This window comes from Pristis pectinata, chromosome 14 (assembly GCF_009764475.1).
Source record: "Pristis pectinata isolate sPriPec2 chromosome 14, sPriPec2.1.pri, whole genome shotgun sequence".
In the NCBI taxonomy this organism is placed as follows: Eukaryota; Metazoa; Chordata; class Chondrichthyes; order Rhinopristiformes; family Pristidae; genus Pristis; species Pristis pectinata.
Window position 1 is genome coordinate 24,580,559 of NC_067418.1, and position 19,506 is coordinate 24,600,064.

The window sequence follows — 19,506 nt, forward strand, 5'->3', positions numbered from 1 at the left end:
TGCATTCAAAAGAATTTGCTTGATTGGATATTTTCAGCCCAAAAGGAAGGAGGCATTGCTGGAACTTGTTTTCCACATGAAGAGGGGCAAAAGTGGGGAATATTTGGAGATCTGTGATCATCGGATCATAAGCATGAGATTGGTAATTAAAAGCGAGGACCATCTAAAGAAGAAGTTGATCATTGTCTAAAGGCTAACTTCAATGGAATGAGAGGTGATTTGGCCAGGGTAAAATGAACCCAAAATTTGGTAGGGAAAATTATAACAAAACAATGGAAGACCTTTAAAGAGATGATTCAAATAAGGTTCGGTATATTCCCTCAAGGAGGAAAGTTGGGGAAAACCAGAGTCAGAAGTCTCTGGATGACAAAAGAGATGGAGAATGTTATGAAATAAATAAAAGCAGGTATGATGCATGCCAGGTGAATAACTCAAATGAGAACCAGGCTGAGTATAAAAGCTGAAAGGGGATATGATAAAGAAAATAATACAAGTAAGGAGACAATGTAAGTGTTGGAAAGCAGTTAACATAACAAGAACCCCAAGTTTCCTATTGCATGAGAACAGTAGATGAGGTGTGGAGCTAGTTGGAGACCAAAAGCAACCAACGTATGGAGGCAGGTGGCTGGGTTGGAAAACGTGAATACTTTGTATCGGTCTTTACCAAGGAGGAGTATGCTGCCACATTACAATCTAAATAAAGGAAGTTGAGATAATGGATGAGGTAAAAATCAACAATGAGGTGGTACCGGAACGGCTGCTTTTACTCAAGGTAAATACTGGCCTGAATGGAATGCATTCTAGGTTGCTGAGGAAAATTGTAGTGGATATTGCAGAAGAGTTTTCCATAATCTTCCAATCCTCCCTAAATATAGGGGAGATGGCAGAGAACTGGAAAATGGTAAATGCAACACCCTTATTAAAAAAGGATCACAAGATAGACCCAGAAATCACAGGCTCATCAACTTAACATTAGTGGTGGAGAAGCATTTAGGAACAATAATCAGAGAAAACAATTAATGGGCACTTGGAAAAGTTTGAGTTAATAAAGAAACAGCACATCATCTTGACTGATTGAACTTCGTGATAAAGTAACAGAGAACACTGACAAGGAAAGATTGCAGATGTCATCCATATAAATTTTCAGAAGGCATTTGACCAAGTCCTACACAAAACAATGGTTAGCAAAGTTGAGACCCATTAAAACATGAATAAAATGATTGGTTCAAGGTGAAAAAAGTAAACTTGTGGCAAGTGACACTTTTCTGGATTAGAGAATGGTCTACAGTGGTATTCTAGAAGGGTCAGTGGTTGGACTGATACGTTCTTTGATATATACTATATATATATGTATGTATATTTAATGATATGGATAAAAGCATGTGGATAACATTTCAAATCTTGTAGAAGATTCAAATCTTGGTGGTGCAGCTAATAGTGAGGAGGAGAGTAATAGAATAACACAGTAATAATAACACGGTGGGTGTGAATTGTTGTACTTTGGTAGAAATAACCAAGACACAATATTGGATTAATGTTACTGACATGTGCTAACAAGGCAAGACTTGTTAAGTGGTTAGTTAAGCATTTAGATTTCTGGGCTTCATAAATAGAGGCACAGAGTTCAAAAACAGGGAGATGATGTTGAATCTTTACAAAAAGCTGCTTTGGTCACAACTGGAGTGTTTTGTCCAATTCTGGTTACCAGAGGAAGGTCCTTGAGAGGATGTAGAAGAGGCCCCTAATTTTCCTCCTTTTACTCAGGTTTCTCTAAATTCTCTCGATAATCAGAGTCTCTTGCCCTTAGGATCATTCATGGATTATGGGCATCGCTGGTAAGGTCAGTATTACTGCCCATTCCTATATGCCATTTCAGAGGGCATTGCTGTTGCCTGGAATCATGTACAAGTCAGCTTGGGCAGAGATGCCAGATTTCCTTTGCTAAAGCACATCAGAGAACCAGTTGTTCTTTTATGACAATCTGGTAGTCTCACGGTCACCCCTACTGTCATTAATTTCCAGAATTTCATTAGGTATATTTATTTAAATCCTCCAGTACGAGGGTGGAATTTGAACTTATTCCTCTGGATTGCTGGTCTGGTAACTGTGCTACCATACCACTTGGTATTTGTGCTCTCCACTATGATCTCACTATGGTCATAATATTCTATCCAAGGTGAAGCAGCTGAAGCTGGGCATAGGGAAAGTAACATTGCCTAACATGGAGGAAGAGTACCCACAATGTCAACTGTCTATTTCCCTCCATAGGTGTTGCCTGACCCACTGAGTTCCTCCAGTGCCTTGTGTGTTGCACAGGGACAGTAACGTTACTTCGAGTGTAAAATGCTTGGTTTACTGTGAAGTACATATCCCAATCTTCATTCCAACTGAAGTCCAGAGAAATTAATGAGTAATGGGCAGCTGCATTTAAATCATCCAATTTACACTATTTGTAAAGTTATTATCCTATTATTCTAAAAGGCAATATTTACCATCAATGCCTGACAATAATTTGTGATGATTTAAAATTGCCACCACTTGTGAGCTTGTACAAAGCACAACTACTGTATGAATTAGAGGACTTGGTGGGAGGAATGGAATGGTAGTGTGATTTAAAAGGCCACCAAAGGATCACATTGGAAACTACTGCTTTGAAACAGTGTTAGTCACTTACAACTCATTAAGCAAAGTCGTAGTTGTCTCAAAAACTGCTAGGGTCAGCGTGAATTGTTAGCAAGTCAGGGAGAAGAGAAAATGGAAGATTTATGAAATTAAAATGTGACGTGGTAAGATGCTGGTAATCTTGAAAGAAATAACCATGAGTTCCATCACCTTCTATTCAACATTTTACTGCAGGTGGATGACCTGACATGAAAGTACTCACAGCATCCAAAGAAAGAAGACAGGTACTGAGTGGTTGTATCGTCAGGCCAGAGAATTAAGGGATAGGTTCAGGACAAGTCCTGCTCATCTCAGTCCAAGTTGTGGTAAATATTTGGGAATTCTCAAGCCCAGAGAGCTATAGATGCTCTGTCATCAAGTACATTAAAAGATGAGATCAACAGACGTTTGAAAACTAAGGGCAATCAAGATACAAGAGGATTTGATGGTAAAAGTCAGTTGGAAGTGCGAGATCAGCCACCATCATTCTGTATGTTAAAGGATACTATGGCTTACTTCTGCTTCTTTGTCTTATGTTCCTTTCATTTGGAAGAAGGAATCTTGTGGTCTATGTAAATGGTTATGATAAATATTCTACCATGTTCAGCAGCAAACATTCCTGCTTATGATGGCAATGTAACCCCTAAATACGTAGATGTGTTTACTCACCTTCCCATTTTCTCTCTTCACAAAGGAAAGAAATTCCACAAAGGTGGAAAAATATGGGCCTGCCAATAAACTTCCTTATTGTCACCACAGACTAGTTTTAATTGCACTGTAGTGCCGTTAGAGGCCAAACTAAAACCTCCCAAAGATGAACTCATGTTGATTGCCAAAGTTTAAGTCAGTCAGCTCCATACTTGTGTGTGATGTAAATCTGAAAGCAATTCTTATTGTGTAGCATTACAGCCCCAATAGACAAAATAAATGATCATACTGGAACCTGGAAGAGGCATTAAACTGTTGGATGAACAATAATTCAAATAAACACATAATTTAAATAAATTATATTTTCAAATAGCCAGAAAAAGTTATAATCGGCATTAAATTCATTTATCTATCATACAACCAACCAACTAGACACAATCCTAGGCCAAGTGCCAGGCCTTATACTTGCCTGAGTATGATAATACTGTAGTTTTCAGATTTAAAAAGCATTCAATTTCATCTTCAATCCATCTTTTGCCCCTGTAGTAATTTTTCTTTCTGCTAATATCACATAGATGTTCAGATTTAGTATGTTTGTGCCACTTGGTTGAATCATTGTAGTTGCAACTTGATCTGTAGACTGTAAATGTTCCTGTTTTGATCTGCAGAAAGCTGGTGCCTTATTTTACCTGGACTTGAAAGTTGGATAAAGTAATTCTGCCATCTGGTGGCCATCAGTAAAATATCAGCAGACAAAGGTAGTGGAATTGAATGAATTTATTGATCTTGCACTGAAGTTGCTCACAGTTATATTACAAGGGGATGGGGATGGGTGGGTACATTTGATAGTTGGTCTGTTAAATAAGTATTTTTTCTCCAAAGTACAAAATAGGAAGGATATCAATATAAGTATTGCTTTATTTCTTCCCCTTCCTGCTTGTACCGTCCATGTTGTAGTCCAGCCGTTTCCCAGAGGTACAGTGTAAGGAAGCATTAGTGTGTGCACAGAGGAGAGCAAGAAAGAGGACAGAGCATTATGGGAACAATTACAGCAACATCATGCAAAGAAAAAACCATGTCTGACATGCACACAGTTATACAAGATAAATTCAATAACAGTAACTTCCAGTGGTTCAAAGTCCATTGTTAATTTACTTATGTACAAGAACTGGTCCAATAATTTTACCTGTGGAACACGCACACTGATATGAAACTAACAAATAGCAATATAAGGTAATCATTTCAGACACTACTGCTATTCTACATTCTTAAATTACTGTTTGCTTTTTAAACATATACTACAAGTTCCTTGAATTGGGACAGAATAAGTTAATATTGTTCACAGAGCTCTGATAAATTGGACAAAATATTTTTTTTCCTTTAATACAGTAAGTGTTGCCTCTATAAGTCATTCACAATGAAAGACAACATTCATACACCTAGACGTTCTGTTGAATTACTGGGGTTCAATAAATAAGATCAGAAAGGGGGAAAAATATATATAAAATGTCCACAATAAATGTAGCCTTTTACATTGGTGGGTGGTCAAACCCCCATGATAGTAAACCAGCAACACGGTTCAGTTGAACATGGTGCCCTTGTGAAATGAAGAAAATATATATATATATTATATACACATATATATTACCCTGAAAATAAATAATACTGACAAACTTATAACTGGCAACACAGTGTTTGAATCTGTTTTTTTCTCTACAGCTAAACAAGGTGTCACAACTAGACAAACAGAATCTATACAGAGAGTAGGGGTGGAACACTTGTTCGTGCTTTATTTGTTGCTGCTATGTTGTCTGACCCTCTGATCTCTTACCAATCAGCAGCAGTCTCACCAAAGTCGTGCTTCAACAAAGGAAGAGTCCACTGTAGCTGCCGGAGCTCATGTTAATGTGCAGTGCGATTTAGTTCATCCCCTCCCCCCCACCCCCATTTTCCCTCTCTGGTGGACATTCTGCTGCTGAAGGGTGTCAGTCTCTCCCAGGAATTCCGTTCCTTTTCCTGGGATGCAGCAGCTCCAGTTTGGTCAAGTGTTAAGCGTCAAAAGGGCGCCAAGTTCCCACATGCACCAAGATATCAGCTGCCTCTCCTTCGACAAATGTCCGCAGCCATAGGATTCACCAGAGGAGATTTAACAAGTTTTCTGGACAATTCCTGGCAGTAGAGTGGAAATAAATCAGGTCATCATAAAACGAGAGCAGCAAAAACAGGGAAATAAATGTTGTAGAGGGGCTTGCACGTGCTAATCCTCAGTTACATACAATCATTCCGCCATACAAAATCTGTCTATGGACATTGTACCGAAGTAGTCTGGTATTTACATCCTTTTAGAACATGGGACTAATTCTAAATGGATTTAAGGTTGTTCCTGTGTCCCAATACTTGGCACCATCTTTGCCTTCTCTTTCCCAGCTGGAAATTTAGAGTCTCCTCTAGAACCATAGTCAACAGAATCAGAATCATTCCGCTTGCTGTTTGTGCCATGTTTGGTTGGCGTAGCTGGCGGATGAGCTACTTGCCCATTGTTCTTCTCGTCTGAAAAAAGTTGTTTAATTACGTCAAAGAAGTTACTCAATGGGCTGCCTGGGTACACAAACAGAAAGAAAGAAAGAACAAACAAACAGATGAACAATGGGTCACGAGAGAAGTGAAATGAGATCCATAGCCACAATGTGCCTGAAATAAAAAGCATTTCCCCACTGAGCCCTTGAAATCACAACTATTTTGTTCAGTTGGCTGGTTGTTTGGAATCAGCGAAGTCCAAAACTTCATATAACTTTACAGATATAATTTTTAAAGTGGCTTTGGAGTCTCAGTTTTTCTACTTGAATGGAATTAGTTGACGGAAAGAATGGAAGAGAGCACTGAAGATGCTGGAAGGGCACTGAAAGAAGGGATGTTGCTGGGAAACATCTAGTTCCTTCTGAGGACATGGCTACCAGACCTGCTGTAGCACATACTTTAACACAGAAACTCAGCTCTATTACATCTTTCTAAACTGTGATTTTCTTACCAACCTTGGAGGTAGAGAGGGGGGAAAAGAATAGGAAATGTAACCCTCTCCAGCCCAGGGCTTTTTTGAATGGTAGATCATTAATCAGGAAGTACAGTGTTTTACAGTATCTGGAGCTACATTACTAAACATGACTGAAATCACAGGAGTGCATGTAGTTTCATACATTGCTAGAGAACTGAACACATTTAGTGTTTACTGTCTCACTGCTATAATTAGTGACTGAAATATTTTTAGGCTTTCTGTTTCACAAACTAGTCACCATAATTGTATCATTCCCCCCAACCCCTGACACCATTACTTGAAGGAAGAAACCATTTTAATTTATATTCTGTATGACCAAGTTCATGACTTAATAAAACTGATAACTTATTTGTAAATGAGCATCCATAGCGATTTCCATTACGGCCTCCATTTAACTTTATTCTTGAAGGCCAAATTGCTAAATATGTTTCCTAGTGTGGAGCAATGGCTCTTTGATCATTAATTATACTTGGCTAATGGATATTAAGGTCTCAGCTCTATTGCTGTGAAGTATACATATATTGACATTTAGTAAAGGCAGGATTGAACTAAATTTTGATAATCCAACTCATTCCTTGACCATTGACAATGACCTCCCTCCAGCCTTGTCCCATCCCCACCACAACCAAATGTCTGCCAACATTCACTGTCCACATTCACATAAAGAAAATTATTATTTGGGCAAGATAACAGAAGCTTGGTGTTGTCACTAACCATGGGATGTGTTTGAAGAGGAGGAGAGGAAAGAAAACAGACCAAATTCTACTTGTTTTTTTACAAAATGCATTTAACAATCATCAATTACAGACCGTGTAATTAAAGTTTCTTTAATTACATGGTTTAATTATTGGGTTTTTTTAATGTCGTGCAATGCTTTCATTGTTCAAAAGACTTTGATTCAAATTTTGTATTTCTATTTGACATGACCTTTTCTAACATGCTGCCAAGAAATTAAACAGGTTGCATTTCCCAGTTCAAGTGGATGGAAGTTCCAAGGCTATGAAAAAGCTGAATGCGAAAACCGCTTGAGTTCTAGTCCCTTTTTGCAACATTGTGAAGAGATCAGACAGCAGCCAAAACTCTAACTATTTCATATTCCAGAATTGGGAAAGTGCTATGGGAGGTCAGTACAGAAAGTGAATTGCCAGCACCAATAGATCACCAAAAATATAACTAAAAAGTGACCAAAACAATTGCTAAGTTTATGGAAATTCTGATAACATCAACAGCAGTGTGCTTAATGAATCTGCCTGTGACAAGCAGGTTGATTACTATTAATCTACATTACATTGATTTGTATAAAAAAAAATTTTGGCTGAGCCCAACAAGTTAACAACCACCTAATCAGTCCTTCAAAGTTTGCTATGAAAATTGGCCTGTTAGCAAGTTATGAACTATACTACAGAGTTTTCTCCTTAAAAGTTCATTAAAATAAAGATTAAGAAGCTTGATCAAAATTCTCTCCAATGTTTTGACAGAGGCAATAAGCCACCTAGGATAAATGGAATAAGCCTCTATCAAATTAGCAGATAGGAGAATTTGATATAAACACATTAGTGAATTTAAAACAATATCACTAATGGTGTATTGTGAAAACAAAATGTTCCTGCCTTTTGAAATACAGAGGACTATTTATTTTTTCAGTTAAACAATGTTACACTTTTTTCATTAAAACAGTGTTACACTTTTTTCATTAAAGCAATGCTACTTTTGTAGCAGAGGATTTTTTTTTCTTGAACAAAGCCAGTGCTTGTTTAGGATTATTGTGCAATCAAATTACAATTGATTCAGATTCTTTTCGTTCATTGATTTAAGAATTTCTCCAGTCACAATCAGAGGAATAAGGAGATGAACAGACAAGGGGCACTGTGGAGTAGTTAGAGAAATCCACACTGTGGTGTGATAAACTGAAATGATTTTCTTCCAGTACAAAGCCTTGTAAGTCCCAAAGGCGATAGGTCTATGGACCAGAAGCAGGTTAGGCTTAGGACAACAGACCTCAGGCAGAGTTGATCTGAGGCAATGTGATGGTAGGGCTACAGATGTGAGACAAGGTTAGAGATTGGGATTGTAAACTTAATAAAGATTGGCGATAAGACTACAGACCCAAAATATGTTAGAGAGAGGAGTAATATACCTCATGCAGATTAGAGAGAGAATTCTACACTGACACTGTAGCCTCAGTTTTGCAGTGGAGCTCTATCCAGCAGCAGAGCCTCATTATTTTGGCCCTTGGAACTCGGATACCACTCAATTATTCATTATCCATTTGCCTGTTTGCAGCTCTAACTGCCACTGCTGCTTCGAATAGTGTCAGTTTTTTTTTGTGAAGTACTTAAATATGGATTATATTTGCCAATTATAGTACCATTTAAAAAAATCAGAAAACAATCTTCCCACTACCTTATCAGACTCAAGCTGCTGATTCCACGGCTGAGGTTCTTAAGCTATCTCACACATATCCACCTGTAATGAGTAATTTCATCCCAATTCCATCCCAATTTCACAGTAAATTTTGCTTGAGGTGAACATTTTGCAAGGTTCTCTCTAACCACCCTCGAGAGTGATCTCAGGAGCTAAACGAAAGCATTAGCACTTTTTCCTCCCACCACGCAGTTCCTCAATTAACTCGATCCCAAGGAAAGCAGCCAAAAATCACAAAAATTTCTAGTCAAAATAATGAGAACGCAAATAAATTATTCCAGGGACAAGGCAAAATCCTTAGTTTACCAGAGAAACAAATGTCATCTAGTGAAAGTGTGGTTCATACAGGTACATAGAAAAATTAACAAATCTCTCATGTTTTTAAGCATTAACTCCATTTCTCTCTCTCCATGGATGCAACCTGACTTAATGGCTATTGAAAGCATTTCCTATTTCAGATTACATCTCTGCAGTGTTTATATTTCACAGTTCCAGTCTTGCTTCTTTCTCTCTCCTGTGTCCTCATTTATCCCCTCCGATTTACATCACCTCCAGAAAAATCAGCTGTGACTAACAAGCCTTCACAACCCTCACTCAGCCTCTATCACCACCACTTGTGTCAGTCGGTTTCATATTTAACAGACATTTTTCATATTGTCTCATGACACTTGAGACCATTCGGTCCATCAAATCTATGACTGCTCTCAGAGTGTTTACATCAGTTCCATTCCCTCCTACTTATATCCCTGTAACCGATTCTCTCTCATGTGCCCATCAACATCACCCTGATGCTCTGGCCACCCATCTACACTGGGGGTAATTTACAGGAGCCCATTAACCTACCAGCACATCTTTGGGATATGGGAGGAAACTGGAGCACATGGGGGAAACCCACATGGTCACAGTGAAAATATGTAAACTTCACACAGACAGCACTAGAGGTCAGGATTGAATCCAGATCACTGGAGTTGTGTGGCAACAGCACTAACTGCTGCATACCATGTTTCTCTTGGTCTCCACTGTATTACAGACAATCCCTTTGTTCTTTCCATCCCTGCCCCTAATGTATGTATTAAAATACATTTAATTTCTACTTTTCCCTTGTTCTGATGGAAGATCATCAACCTGAAATGTTGACTCTATTTCTCTCTCCAGAGATATTGGTTGATCTGCTGAGTGTTTCCTGAAGTTTCTGTTTTTATTTCAGATCAGCTTTTTGTGATTAATGCCCCACTGGAAACTACATTAATTAACAATGAGCTGGTTTTAATTTAACCTGGAATATTGTGTTCAGTTTTGGTCTCTTTATTCAAGGAGTGATATACCTGCTGTAAGAAGCTGAGCAGTGAAGGTTCACTGGAATTAGTCTTCTGAGGAAACATTGATTAGAATGGGCCCACATTCCCTGAAGTTTTGAAGAGTGAAAGGTGATTTGATCATATGACATTCAGAGATGGCTTGACAAGTAGATGCATTGAGGACATCTCTCACTGTTGCAGAGCCCAGAACTACAGGCCACAGTGTTAGGATAAAAGGTCACCCACTTATATCCAAAATGAAGAGAAATTTCTTCAAGGCTCGTGAAGAATTGGAATTGTTTAGAGAGTTAGAGGTGTTGAGTCAAAAAGTGTATTTAAATCTGAGATGGTTGACCTTTGGACCACAGGAGACTTGTGGGTTACGGGGATTTGACAGGAAAGTGCTGAGATCAAAGATCAGATCAACTGCATTCTTACTGAATGCCGAAGCACATGGCCTACTCCTGCTCTTATTTCTTATGTGCTTATGTTCTTAAATATGTAATGGCTCAATCTCTGCAGTAAAATAACTCTAAGGCATTCTATGCTGACAGTTATTAAAGAGGACATTGTGGAAATCAGACAGTTGCTGCCTGAACTGTTTCTCCACCAGTTGCACACAGCCAGCATCTCACCAAAAAAAATGCATTGAAGCACGTGGGATGGCTTCAACCTACTCTGATTATATGACGGAAACACCCTTAATGCACAAGGAAACGTGAGCACTTGTGTATTCAAGTTTCCATTCAATGCCGTGATTTGTTATTATTGCTATTTAAATAACCTATCTGGCAGCAAGATTTTTCTTTTACCTCATTCCTTAAGCTTTTAATGACTTTTGAAGATTTAAAATAAAATATAGGGCTGGGCCATCCTCAATGCAGCCCCACCACCGGTGCTTAACACTTGGCCCACCCTCAAATTGTACTTTTCCTGAATCTGCACTTACAACTGACCCTCAAAGCAGAGTGGGCCATGAGCAGCAACTATTCCTCTGATAGTGGAGACTGATGCCCTGATGGTCTTTTGACAGCTTGCTGCTGCCAAAGGTCTTTGAAAAGTTTTTAAATGTCCCTGATGAACAGACATTTAAACATTTTTTTGAAGTGAAGTAATTAAAATAAATTATAAATAAAAATTACTTGAAAATACCTTTAATTATGAGAAATTAATTAAAAGCATGAAGTAAAATAACAAAGCCCCATTTGTCTGCACTTATCTCTTTCATTTGGCCCCTCAGCTCAGGATGGTTGGATTCCACAGGTGAACTGCAGTGATGAGTCCAGTGGTGAAACAGGAAGTCCGGTTCACCACCATTCTCACCTCCATGTCATTTGTAACTCTCTATGGAACTGCTGGCAAAACTTAAGTATGATTTGGGCCAATCATTTTTCCTCTCTTTTCATCCTATTGAACTTCCTTCTCTCTTTACACTGTACTTTATTTGGGGTAAAGTAAACCACACTTATACTTTCTGGTTTAGACTGTGCATGCTTCATTAAGATTTCTTTAGTCTGATGGGCAACGACATACACAGCTGCTTTCTCTGTCCACTCAGGCCCCAGATCTCCTGTTGGGTGAAATATTCCAAAAGATCATTTTAACTTTAGACGTTCTAACTTAAAAGCAGTCATAAAGTTTGTGAACAAATGCAAGTATTACAAAAACTGGTGCTCTTGACCACAAAATATGGACCAATTCCGGGGTACATTAAGATGTTCCAAGGTCAGAATAACTCTCCTGAATTTTAGAATCTACTGTGGGTATACAATTTGTACTTGGTCATTTTGAAATATATAGAATGAAATAATGGTCACCTTTTCTGAAGAAGCATTAAACAAAGCACCTATCTGTCTTCCTAGGTTGATGTAAGTGATCCCATGGCAAGAAAAACAAGAGATTTCTCCTTGGTGTCCTGGCAATATTAACCAAAATGTCTCATCATTAGCATTGTGCTGTTAATGAAAATTTGCTGTGCAATAATTGGCTGCCACATTTCCTATACTACAATAGTGATTACACCATTTTAAATGCTTGAATGGTTGGAAAGCACTTTGGGGGTGTCCTAAAATTACGTAAATAATTGCAAGCCTTCCATTCTTCTCACAAATACTTTTTTAATTTCTTTCCTTAACAAATATTCTTATATTTTAAACTAGGATTTAAATTTTTAAATCATTTGTCTCACCCTCTGGTAAAGCTTGGATTACAGGTTCTGAAATACTAACAGACAGGCTGGATCTGATGCCTCTTTCCTCATGTTGCCAAGCTATAGTTATCAATTATTTCTGTTGACAATCTGATTACACCTGTCATGTGACTCTAATATACAGCTGTCCTCCAGTGAGACAGCACACTGCCAAAAGGGGTTTGGCGCTTTGATGTCCAACTATGCTGGTGCACATTCTTGTGCTCCAGTCTGAATGACAGCAACTGGGAGCAGAGCCAATTGGTTTCGATGAGCTTCCGTTGATACACTAGGGATGAGAATCAGATTCAAGCTACTGATACAAATGAACCAGAGAAAGGAAATGGACAAAGCGTCATGTACTCTGGGACCCATGAGACCATCATTACAACATTATACACTCCTTACAACTACTATAATATTAGTATTGATTTCAATTCAATGTCAGATCAATATTAAATTAACTCTACCTCAAAGTATAAAGTCAAAGTTCAAACAAAATTAGTAAATTATTTTTCATCAAGCAGGATCATGTTATTCAATAAAAGTAATTATCAAAGGCATGGAAAATTAAATTTATAACAAAAAAATTAAGAAGTGCAGTAGTTCTTTTGACGCTATAGTATCACAAAATTTTATAGTTGAATCCTGACATGTTGTCTAAGCAATAAAGCTTCAAGAAGCTAAACAAGAAATGTTCAGCTGCCATTATCTGAATGTAGTTGTAGTTCTCACAAAGAAATACAACTGGCTCAAGCAACACAAATGAGGGTGCTGTCTTTTTACTGAGCTTTGGTTAATTAGTTGTCCAGGGTCACCCTCATTACACTGAGATATCAAGAAGTGCTATTCTAACTTGACTCATGGTTTCATTAATTCTTAATTGGGCTGCTGTGAAGAACTCCCATCAGTATTAGGCTTCTGTTGCTGCTCTGTCTCAAATAGCTTCCAGAGGCCATACTAATGTAACAATGATGATAATCATTGTTAATGTTAACTACAGGTCTTACATCTCTAAGTGTAGTGTTGAAGTACTCATATTACTGCATCATTTTTTATCCTGCAAAGCATTTTTGCATTACAAGAATGGCATTCATTACAGTACCTTCAACAATGGGGCTCAGTGACTTTTCCTGACTTTCCCTCACATCATCACTGAAGCTTATCAATATAAAGACTATCACTTTTGGAGAAAGATAAGAAGTGAAACTGTTGTAGTTAGCTTTGTATAAGGAAGTAGTGTGTTCCTTCTTCTATATCCTTAGATGTTAACATCTAATTCCAGTCAAAGTATATTTTTTTATATTTGGAGTGTTCCGAGTGGCAATACCTACACCAATGTATTGTACTACTATACTGCTGCTTTAAGTTCCAAATCTAATCCCTTTGTTGGATCTTGCAGGCCAGTTTTCTCTTGCAATTGCTGGTTAGGATCCCCCTTTGACTGTATTTATGTGGTTTGAATGAAGAGGACAACCTGCTGGCCTGAAGTATCCTGGAGTCCAGCAGCATGGTCTGAGCAATAACGGGGCCTCCAACAGAGCAGTGACATGGCTCTACCCCAAAAACAGCTCTGTCAACTGGCAAAAGCCCCACCCCAAGCTTTTCCAATTGTAAGTAGGTTTTAACTATTAAATTGAAGACAATGTTTTTAAAAAAATACATTCAAAAAATTTAATTTAGACTAAGAACACTTAAAACATATAAATAAATAAGCCATCAATGTAAAGCAAAATAATTTCTAAAAAGTAAACAGTCTTTCCCTTCTCTCCTTATTCTTTGTCCTATGATCTCCTACCATGATCAAGAGGGTCTTGGATTCTGTGACCTGCTGTGGCATTTGAGAGGTGATTATTTCCCCCTGTTGAGTCCTGTGGCAGAGCAAACCAACAGATTCAGCCTTTTGAATCTATCCGTAGCTCCCAAACTTCCCTGTTTGATAACTCTTGTGTGGGAGTCTGTGATTTAGTGCAGCTTAAATAGCTGAACACCAGCAGTTCCATTTGCAACAGTCAGTGAAAGTCAGCCTGTTGTTTTAAATCACATAGTTCTACAGTTACCAGCTTCAGCCAAAAGACCTTAGGTAAGTAAGTTGTGCCCCACTATTTTCCAGATAGGTATTGACAACTCCAATTATTTAATGCTAATCATCATTGTTAGCTGTTCCAACAAGTGGGCATAATTCTGCTGTTTATTATTATTGCTGGCCTTTCCGAAGGGATTGCAATGATCAACTGTCTTTCTTTTAAATAATTTAGATACACTTATATCTGAGGCTGAGGCTGAGGCCTAGGAACTTTCTTGACAGAAAGCTTGTAAATACATTTGGTGTAATCCTGAGGAAATGATCATCTGCTTTCATACCAGCAGGAAACACCAAAGGAACAAAGCATCTCTCCTGAGCTGTCTGCCAGAGGAATGCTCCATGCTCCAAATTGTTTTTTCATTAAAATTGTCCCTGACAAATGAATAAGATTTAAAAATAAGCAACATTAAATTACTTTCCAACTTTTACATTTCCAACCTTATGGGGATTTTTAAAAAAAAACAATTACAAATATAATCAAGGTAAACAAATCCTTTGCTCTACAAGTTCACTGAATACTTGTGTTTTCTGGGAAAATCACATTCATATGCAAAGAAAACTTCAGTGGCCAATCATTGGATGTATTCACTGAACCAAAGCAGCTCACATACCAAAAGCAGATTAAATTTAAACACTTTCATATTATTCAGTGGATTAAAAAACTACACCTGTTCTCTGCACTCCCCCACCACCACCCCACTTAAAAAAAGGAAAACAGATTAGGGAGGTCCCAGAATGAGAACTGAAGAAAAATTTACTTAGGTAAGGTATCAGCACAAACTATTTATCCTTAGGGAATGGAAGAGAGAAAGAGAACACACTAAAGAGGGACAGAAAGAAAAGGACAAGGGGGGGAGGGAGGGAGAGGACGAAGAGAGGAGCAGGTGCTTTTGGAAACACACTAATTTCTTTTGGAAGAAACTCAGGTAAATGTTTAAACTTGTCTGATGGCTTGACTGGAAGTGATTAAAGGCTCCCTATGAACCAAACTCTATACTTCTACTGGTGTCATTTTAGTCTCTCATTTATGCCACGCTCAGTTCTGTGAAAGGTGTTTTATTATTCATAAACTTTCTCTTTTTCTATAAATTCAGTGATTTTTATTTGTTTTTCTGAAGAGTTGCTTATTTCTTTCTGACTTTTAATGCCAGGAGGATGGGTCTCTGATACAGATATTTATCAATGTTGCTCCTTCTCCATGAAGGAATTCCTTCACAGTGCAAAATATCCTTGATGAAAAAGTACAGTGCTCCAAATCCCAATGGGAATTTAAGAAGGAAGAAAGGAGTTTATATTTATTTAATGCTATTTACAACCCCAGAACATCCTAAAGTACTTTACAGCCACCAATGTACTTTTAAAGTCTAGCCACAGTAGTAAGGAAACTAAAAATGGCAGGCAATTTGTGCACAGCGAAGTTCCAAGAACTGCAGTAAGATAGATGACCAAACTGCCTTTTAGTGATGTTGGTTGAAGGATAAATAACAGCTGGTATATTGGGGAGAATTCCCCAGATCATCATCTAGTAGTGCCAAGGGAACTTTTACATATACTTAAGATACAGAAGTGGTCTCATTGTAACATTTCATCTGATTGTAGCACCCCTCACCACTGCATTGAAATGTCAGGCTAGGTTGTGTGCAAACAACTACGACGCACAGCTGAGAATGCTATCATTGAGTGAAGGCTAACAACTTTAAGTGGAAATCAGAACACTAATAAAAATGAAAAAAAAGTAATCGTAGAAATTAAGCATAAGAAAGCACACCAATAATGCCATAAAACTATTTGGCAAATGATAAAAATCAGATGATATGTCAAAGTTCAGGTGGATTATATGACATTTAATATGACATTTAATTAGATGCAATTCTTTGAGAGCATCCTTGGGTTTTCAAATAAAGATGGATTTGGTGGAGTTTCAATTAAACCTTCAATAAGAAAGTGCAATATGATGCCTATCATAAATAAGTAATAGGTAAAGGACAACAAATGCCGCAAAGAATTATCAGCCTTGAGTGATACAAAAAATATTGAAGTATTCTGGACTGGCGATAGGGGCTCTAATTATATTCTGATTTACTCACTGAAAATCAGAATCTCAAAGAATTTTTACTAGTTTACGTCCAGAATGTCTTTTGTGTAGCTCAAGTAATGTTATTGAAAGGATTCAACATTTGAATGAAGACCCAATGTTTCTCCAGCTTCTAATGAACCTTTACAAATCACTCATATTTTAAAAAATGGTATACAATTTTTGCTTATTAATGGAAAGAAACACATGAAAAAATGTCCTTTTGAATATAGATTAACAGAAACCTAGCACAGATTGCTTTTAAATGCTGCTCAAGGATTGCTATATCCAGGCATTTACTGTTGGAGTGGAAAGCTGAAAGGTTGCCATGGAAATCCCATGTTTCAGCAGTGCATTGACTGATGACTTCTCCAGGTATTAGGGGCAGTATCAATCTTAGTTGTGTGAGCTACAGCTTAAAGCAATGCTTCTTGTCTCCTTAGGCTCAGTATCAAAGATATTCTACTATGACCTTTATTGTTTTCGTTCTTTCTGATTTAATTAATCTGTTGCAGCAGTAGTGAGTTTAGAGTTAAACTGGAAAGAGTGGGACTGAAAACAACCTCTGTCAGGTGTCAGTACTATCAAATCAATATCGACTTTGTGGTTAAACGCAATATTTATAATAACTTTAATAAATCTGTGGGAAGCTCTTCAACAGCTGAGATCTCCAGAGTATCAATAAAAACTGATTATGGATCCATATTCAGCTTTTGCTTTGAGCTCTGAGTATTCCATCTCCCTCTCTAATCAGATTATTTTCAACGGCATTATCATGATTTGGTAAAGTAACCCTTCTTCATGAAAGGATTGATGGATTGTTGTCTGAATCTGCGAGTCGAGAATTGGTTATTTTGCTTGCTGTTCGAAAACCTTTGGTGTGGAGTTGAGGAGACTTCTTGTGATTTGAATTGCTCTGCTTGAAAAGGTGGTGGGAGCAGATTCAATATAATTTTCAAAAGGGAATGGACAAATGCTCAAAAGGAGGGAAACTGAGGGTCTGTGGAGTAAAAACCAGGGAATGGGATTAACTGGAGAGTGAATTGACATTGCCATGATAGTACCAAATGTTTCTATAACACAATGACATAAATTAAATCAGCAAATAAACTGGGCTATTTCTATACTATTCTCAGAAGTTAATGCATTTAAAGTTTTTTTTTGGCAAGAGCATTTGTCTTGAAACTAGATTGCACCAGCTTTTGGTGCAGTAAAACACTTGTGTTTGGCACTAATGCCAAATTGGGTCCTGACAAAGAAAATTGCAAAGTTCGTGAAAATCCTGCATGAAATGGCATTAGAACCAGAAACAAGTGCTAAAAAGAGACTTGAGCAATTCCTAACAGGAGCTCACTAAATTTAGTGACACTTTGCCATTCAGCAATCAGGAAAAGACACACTCCCCACGACAACACACATTACAGCTGCCTTGGGGAGGTAGAGGCTGCAGGGGAGATGGAAACAGCTCCCACATTCACTCATTGGGACATGCAGGTTTTGTTCAATGAGGTGCATGCCAGGAGCAAGATCCTGTGGGCTGGGGTGGAGGAAGCAGAAGTATTAAGAAGTTTGAGTTGAGTTAGTTTGAGTTGGCTTCAGTAATCTTTTCCCTAGGAGTGAGAATCCCACATAATGGACCAATGCTGAAAGAGGTTTCTCATCATGGTGATCTGCACACCACTGTTTACTTTATGCTGCTCTTAGATCAGCAGCAATTCAATTTATTTTTGTGCAAGTGGAAATGGGTGTTGTACTCAGAATAGCATCATTGGCTGTGCACCTAACCCCAGGAAAAGGTCTGGTGCACTAACATCAAGGGCACAGCGCAGAACCTGAACAAATTACCTGCAGCTCCCAGGACACATATTTGATCCTGACCTAGGGTACTGTTTGTATGTACATTCTTTTCATGGGGTTCCTGCCAGATGCTTCAGATTCTTCCTACATCCCCAAGATGTGCTGATAAATTATCTGGCCACTGTAAGTTATACCCTTGTGTAGGGTTATGGCAAAAAGAATCAAAAGAGAGTTGGTGGGAACGTGAGAGGGAGTAAGTTGAATGGAAATAAGGAGAGGCAGATGTGACTGATGGAATTGTTCCACTGGGAGTTACACAAATTTGATGGGCTGAATGTCCTCCTTTGATATTGTAATAATTAAGTAAATTATGCAATTGCCATGATTTCAATGAGAAATTAATGCTAATGTAATGTTCTCTGGATAACTTTGAATTTTACATGATTAGTGCTTAAAAAATAGATATCCAATTTCCAAGCAATTATTCTTTGACTGCAGTAAATTTCAAAGACCACAATATTTTTTAGTGCTTCATCACTCAATCATGAAGTAACATCTTTTTTGGAGGCTTAGATCAGATATAGACTTCAGAATTCAGAACAGCTCTTCACATGCATTCTCATGACATGTATGGAAGATCCCTCCAGGGAATACTTCACGATTTCGGGTGGGCGGGAGCATTAAATCAAAAACACAACTTGAAAGTCCTAGTTGGATACATAAAATACTACATAGACACACAGGATGCCATTGGTATTTTATATATCTAATTTGCATATCACTTGAGTTACAATGCAACAATTCTCTCTCTTTCTGTCTCCAGAGGCAGGGAGACTCATCCACTGTTATATTGTCAGTTTTGCACTGCTGTAAATTAGATGAGAGGTAGCATACCTTAACCCTAAGCCCTCATTTTAAGAAAAAGAGCCCAAATACAATTTTAATAGTTTATAAATTTCATTAGCTATCCAGATGTCAAACTTCCCACAGTGCCAAAATGCATCGTGGAAAAGTACGGGTGAGCAATTTGCTACTTGGATTCATGCAGCAAAACCTCCATATCTTGAAAAATAAACAGAGACTAAGGCACTGACTACAACTGATCTGTATGTATGGGCATTGTTCGTGCAATATGGAATCCCTGAAGGTTCACACATGTACACTTCAGTGAATCATTCCTGACCACTGGTTGAGGAGTCTCACCTTAAGGCCTTCAAGAATAACGTACAAATTCATAAGATGTATTTTTATTGCTGCCGGTTATTTTTTTGACCTGTC

At 38.0% G+C, this 19,506-nt stretch overlaps 1 protein-coding gene across 8 annotated transcripts in view; it reads right to left on the bottom strand.

The window, feature by feature from the left end:
* Positions 1–5,261: 5,261 nt before the first annotated feature.
* Positions 5,262–19,506, bottom strand: part of LOC127577661 (serine/threonine-protein kinase BRSK2) — a 773,538-nt gene continuing 759,293 nt past the window's right edge. For 5 of the 8 annotated variants that reach the window (XM_052029037.1, XM_052029043.1, XM_052029038.1 and 2 more), the window contains one exon: positions 5,262–5,859. In XM_052029037.1, the coding sequence (XP_051884997.1) occupies positions 5,681–5,859 (179 nt within the window). In that variant the 3' untranslated portion in view covers positions 5,262–5,680. Of the gene's footprint in view, positions 5,908–19,506 lie in introns of all 8 variants that reach the window. The other 3 variants (XM_052029044.1, XM_052029045.1, XM_052029041.1) reach the window with 2 other exon arrangements.